Raw genomic sequence first — 6,415 nt, 5'->3', positions numbered from 1 at the left:
AGATTCAAGCTCTCATTGACAATGCCGTTAGATCGGCACTGTCGCAACAACAGTCCCAGATAAATTCAATAACTCAGGAAATACAAAGGTTGCAAGTGAAAACGCCAGCAGTCGTCTCTTACCAAAAGATAACTGTTGTTCCTGGGGTAAAATGTGACATAAAACTCGACATAATAAAATCAGTACCAGACTTCTCTGGTGCACAAGACCAATATGTTGCTTGGAGACAAGCAGCAATCGATGCGTATGAACTTTTTAAGCCCTTCGACGGTAGTAGCGAACACTACCAAGCAGTAGCCATTCTTAGGAACAAGGTCACAGGGCCTGCTGGAGCCTTACTTATCTCCTACAACACGGTGCTAAATTTCGACGCCATCCTGGCTAGACTAGATCCTAGATCCGACCGAACATCCTTACGCCTACTGAGGCAAAACTTAGACATGGTCAGACAGGGTGAAATGACACTTATGCAGTACTATGATGAGGTCGAAAAGAGACTAACTCTGGTAACTAATAAAATTTTTATGTCACACGAACAAGAAGGCGCTCATTTGCTTAACGCTGAAGTTAGAGCCGATGCCTTGCACTCCTTCATATCAGGCTTGAGGAAACAGCTCAGAGCTGTCGTATTCCCAGCGCAAGCCAAAGACTTACCCTCTGCGCTAGCGCTCGCCATAGAAACAGAAGCCAGCATTGAGAGAAGCATGTTTGCAAACTCCTATGCTAAAGTTGTTGAGGAACGATCCCAAACAGCTGAAAACGGCAAACACAAACCATATGGTAAACAGAATAAAAACTACAAGGAAGACCACGGTCAAGATAGAAACCCCCATTACAAACACAAGAAAAATGCTCCAAAGGAGCAACCTAATAAAGAAAGCCAAGACCCAGCTCCACAACCGATGGAGGTAGATTCTTCTTCCAAATTTAGGCAGCGTACTGAATACAACCAGAACCAACCAAATGAGTCAAACGCTACTAAGAGGAGGAACTCCTCAGAGCGACAAACAGGTCCGAGACGGCAACGTCTTAACAACATTGTTCAAACGGATTCCGAAGAACAAAAACTAGCATACGAACAAGCCGCAAAGGCTGCTGTCGAAGAAATTGACAGCTAGGAAGAGTACGATCAAGCCGACTCTGTCCATTTTTTAGGGAACACTCCCGGTTACCGTTCATCGAACGACGGTTGGCTGGGAGAACATTAAAAATGCTAATCGATACTGGCGCGGCAAAAAACTATGTTAAGCCCGTAAAGGAGCTGAAAACCATATTGCCGGTCGCCAAACCCTTCTCGGTGAATTCGATCCACGGGTCCACTGAAATAAAGGAAAAATGCCTGATAAACATTTTTAATCACACTTCCCCCTTTTTCCTATTAGACACACTTAGTTCGTTCGATGCCATTATTGGATTCGACTTGTTAACACAAGCCGGGGTACAGTTGAACCTTGCAAAGAGTCTACTAGAGTATCAGGGCATTTCTGAAGAAATTCAATACCAGAAGTGCACTGATGTAAATTTCACCGAAGTCCTCAACAACGACTGCTGCTGCAACGCATCCGCATATGAATCAATCGCCAGGCGGACAAATCACTCTTGCTACTGCAAAGGTAGTAGTACGAGATTCATCAGGGGCGTATAAACAAGGCAGAGCATTGCTTGTCCCTAGTTCCCAAGTCAATTTCATGACGGATCAATTCGCCCAGCGGCTGCATCTACGCCGTAATAAGCATCAGTTCGAAATCCGCAGCATAGGGGAGTCCTTGACTAAAATTAACAACTGTACAACTACTGGCAGTAAAAACGTTTGTCACCATTTGAAGTAACAATTGCTTACCAGCCGGATTCGGAAATCGACACGTCAGATTGGAGGTTGCCCGCGAATACGCCACTTGTGGACGAAACTTTCCACAGGTCAGGTCGGATTGATCTCCTTCTCGGTACCAAGGCATTTTTCGAATGCCTGGCTGTTGGACAGATCAAGCTCGGAGACAATTTGCCAGTCCTTCAGAAAACGTTGCTTGGATGGGTTGTGTCTGGCAAGTATCGTCATCAGTCAGCTAAGCAGTCATCAACGTGCTTTATTTCTGTGGAAGAGTCAATCGACAAAAATCTTCAATTACTGTGGAGCATTGATGCTATACAAAGTTCTCCAAAGTCAATCAATCCGAAACAGCTCTGTGAAGATATGTATTCAAGGACAACACAGATGAGTAACGGCAGGATTGTTATGCGTCTACCTTTCAAGGGAGATCCAACGTGCCACGGGAATTCAAGCGATGTTGCACGTCGTCGATTTTTATCGCTCGAGAGGTGCCGCAGCCAGCAGCCAACTGTTCAATCGCAATATGTAACTTTCATGAAAGGGTATGAGTATCTCGGCCATATGACTTATGTGACGAATCCGAGATTAAGTGAGCCACACTTTTACATTCCTCACCACTATGATTTTAAACCCAGCAGTGCATCAACGAAGTTACGAGTCGTGTTTGACGCCTCGTGCACTACATCATCCCAGCATTCATTGAATGATTTGCTTCTCGTTGGCTCAATGTCTATAATTCTCCTTCGTTTTCGATTGGTACGTTACGCCATTACAGCGGACATTACGAAAATGTTTAGACAAGTTTTAGTCAGCCCAGTGGATCAGAAATTTTAATATATATTTTGGAGAGCATCCCCTGATGCTGATTTACAGACCGGATTGGCACTTTGAGCTAAATACAGTGACGTATGGAACGGCCTCGGTCCCATACTTAGCAGTTCACAGTTTGCAATATCTAGCACATCTGCATCCATTGTAAAATCATCGTTTTATGTTGCTCCTTTGCTCCGCAAAGCAGATCATCGAGTTGCAGAACATTAAACACGAGGTCAACGAGATCCTTCGCCGAGGACAGTTCCCATTGGTTAAGTGGCACTCCAATCACTCCCGCCGTCAAAGACGATGAATCGGTAAAGGATTTAGACTTGGATGAAAACGCTAGCGCACTTGGCGTAGCTTAGCTGATGTGCTACTATTTGAATTTAAGCCCAAAAAATTGAATTCAACAGCCACCGACTATTCTCTCGACTGCGTCTTCTCTGTTCGATCCATTGGGATTACTGGCACCAATCATTATCGTCTCGAAAATCATTATACAGGAGCTATGGCTGCTAAAAGCCGCACAGCGCGCACTTCTGGTCTGATTCACAGATTGTCTTGCACTGGCTGCAACAACATTCTATTACATTTTCGACATTTGTTGGTACATAATAACACAATGAACCCTGCGTTTCTGCGTGATTCTGAGAATCAATGGCCCTGCCAACATTTTGACAATGATTTGGACATGGACATTATCGATGCTGAAAAACGGAAATCTATATTTGCTGCAATTATCGAAAGTAATTATATTCTGGACTGGCTGAACGTAAATAGTTCATATATTCGGACGCTTCGAGTAATGGCATATATGTTCCGGTTTTACCATATTACCAAAAAGGAAAAACCTGTCGAAAATTCGCCGCCATCCCCAAAAGAACTTTTCCACGCGTTGCACTGCATCATCTGGATCATCCAAGACCGCTATTTCCAGTAAGATTTGCAATTGCTAAGGACACGAAGAGATTTGAAGTTTCTCAGCCCCTTCATTGACGGCGCTTCTGGAATCGAGCTTATCTAGGTTGGCAGCAGACTCGAGCATGCTGATATCCCCTCTCGTCAAAGGCATCCTTTACTTGTTCCCAAGGAATTGCAATTTGTCCACAATTATGTTCGGCATATACACTTGCGCAATTACCATGCAGGACCAAAGGCATAAGTTGGACTACTGCGGCTTCATTTCTGGGTCGTAAATGCAAGAGCTTTATCGCGCAGCATTGTTCGTTCTTAAAAACACTGTGTCAGATATCGTCCAGTTCCACTTCGTCAAGTCATGGGTTCCCTGAGCGCTTATCCACAGACAAACCCTTTTGCTACGTTGGAGTCGACTTTTGCGGACCAGTGAACACCTATCTTCGAATACGTGGCAAGGGTCCCACAAAATCCAATATCGCCATATTTGTCTGCATGGCCGTAAAGGCCGTTCACATTGAAATCGTGTCAGATCTTTCAACGAATAAGTTTTTGGAATCGTTGAAACGCATGATTGCCCGTCGTGGACCAGTATCGTACATCTATTGTGACAACGCCACAAATTTTGTGCATCCAACAGGCTACTCGAGTTAAAGAAGTTCATGTTCAACACTAGCACTCAAGATGCCAACCTATCATATTGTTCGTCTGAAGAAATAACCATTCATTTCAATCCACACTTTGCCGGTCTTTGGGAGGCCACTGTCAAGAGCGCAAAGGGTCTGCTCGTGCGTAGCCTCGCTAACACCCGGTTCACCTTTGAGGAGCTGAACACCGCAGTCGTTGAGATAGAAGCAGTACTCAACTCTCGCCCGCTGTCACCGCTTTCATCTGGTCCCAACGACTTTAGTGCACCCACTGCAGGACACTTTAAATGGAGATGCACCACGCGCTTTGCCCGAGCGTGAGATTATCACCAACGACATCTCCAACTTGGATTGTTACGAGCGGATCACAGCTGTTAAACAGCCATTTTTGCGACGTTGGTCTGCGGAGTATGTGAACGAGCTTAGAGCTTGGACAAAGTGGACTTCGGTATCCGCAAATCTCACGGTTGGATCTATGGTCATCATACATAAGGACAACACCCCGCCATTGCACTGGAAATTAGGGCGTGTTGAATCTGTTGTGTGTGGCAAGGATGACCGCGTTCGTGTCGCATACATTCGCACTGCCTTTGGACTCTGCTGCCGGCCAGTACATAAGGTGGCTGTTCTACATGTCTCTTGAAAGATCGTTCTTATCTTATAAACCTCATATATATATTAGTTAGGGTATCAATAGCAATGTCCAAAGCAGATTATGTTAAGATTATGCTAACTCTCCTCTATTTTAATGCCATAAGCACTCATACACATGTACGAAGTCTCGCTCTCTTTCGAACTCTGTAATTGCTCGGTCCCTTGAATTTTAAGTTGTTGTAGTGTGTATATGCCTTAATCGAACACCCCATATGCAAATATAAAGTATGCGGCACTTTGTTGCATACAATAACATTTATTCAGTTAACAAGCCCAGAGCCACTTTTTGTATTGGCTCTGTCTCATATTACGCAGCGCGGTTCACTAGCCTCACTAGCTGACCTTTTATGCTTACGCTGCATATTCCACGCTCCGTCTGAGTGCATATCATGAGCAACATTTATATGCTCACTAACACAGGCATATGCAAGCTACACACTCTCCCTCTCTTTGTAGCTGTTAACTGACAACAGCATAAGTTTATACATGTTATCCATAGGCTAAGAACATTTCTGAATTCAGTAAAGACATTATTAATATCCAAGCCAACCAGCACTGACGTGTTACTGCGATCATTTCAAAATATGTTATATATACATTTTTATATCACATGGCGACCGTGAAGCTATATCAAAAGCCTGGAGTAGAGCAGACGAGCTGGAGCTGGAGCTGGAGCCGGAGGACTGAAAAATAAAATAAATACTGAGTGAGTACAGGACATGAGCTCTAGGGCAAACACCAAGCCCAGACGCAGTGGCATTAAGGAGCGAATCAGACGTAGAGAGTCTGAAATAGTAAGACTTCTATATAAATGCAAAAATCCCCTCCCATGGGATACTGCAGTCAAACTAAATGTCGAACTCGAACATCTCGAGTCGTTATTAAAATCAAAGAGCAAGCCCTGTCTCTCAGAAATTAAAGATATAAAACTAACAAACAATCATCGTCCACCGCCAAGAACGATACCAGCACGTCCACGCCGATGCCCACCAATAGTGAGGGTCCCCTCCACAGCCCCCATTGCGAGGGCGCATGCCGTATTCAGGAAACAATAGCACCAGCAGAGTCAACCATCGCCTGAGAGGCAGACCGCCTCTTATGCCTACGAGGGAATGCAAAGCAACTAAGACAAGTTACGGGAGTGGCAACAAAAGCACCCAATAACGAGATGACCGACAGCGCTGTAAACTTAAAATTAAACTGTTTATAAAACTGTAATGACGCCCACTATGTTGTGTGCGCCAAAATCACTGCGTTGATCGAAGTAGGAATTTATAAAAAAAAAAAGGAACAAAGGCCTTCTGACAAAATAGATAATATCCAAAAAAAACAACAAAAAGGAAAAAGCCAAATCAAAAAAAAAAACGAAATTAAGAAAAAAAAATATATAAAAATCTAACTTTTCGCAAAAATTTTTGTTATTCTTCGAATAAAAATAGAAGTTTTACAAATCAAACCATTATTCATGAAAACTTTTTTAACTCCCCCCTTCCACAGACAATTATACACGAAATACACAACAGTTAACGTTCAGTCAAAAAATTGAGCTTGTGCC

The 6,415-nt window shown here is 43.7% G+C and overlaps 1 protein-coding gene across 1 annotated transcript; it reads left to right on the top strand.

The window, feature by feature from the left end:
• The first annotated feature begins 3,786 nt into the window (after positions 1–3,786).
• LOC135441177 (uncharacterized) lies at positions 3,787–5,941 on the top strand. The gene is made up of 5 exons (XM_064700679.1): positions 3,787–3,836; positions 3,904–4,155; positions 4,200–4,416; positions 4,484–4,672; positions 5,819–5,941. The coding sequence occupies exons 1-5, from the start codon at positions 3,787–3,789 to the stop codon at positions 5,939–5,941; spliced, it is 831 nt and encodes a 276-aa protein (XP_064556749.1).
• The last annotated feature ends 474 nt before the right edge of the window (positions 5,942–6,415 follow it).

The sequence above is a fragment of the Drosophila montana genome, unplaced genomic scaffold, assembly GCF_035044405.1.
Source record: "Drosophila montana isolate Dmon_TW-CO22-7 unplaced genomic scaffold, ASM3504440v1 contig_1139_1, whole genome shotgun sequence".
NCBI classification, from domain to species: Eukaryota; Metazoa; Arthropoda; class Insecta; order Diptera; family Drosophilidae; genus Drosophila; species Drosophila montana.
Note: the sequence above shows the minus strand (reverse complement) of the source record. Positions and strands in the feature narration are given on the sequence as shown.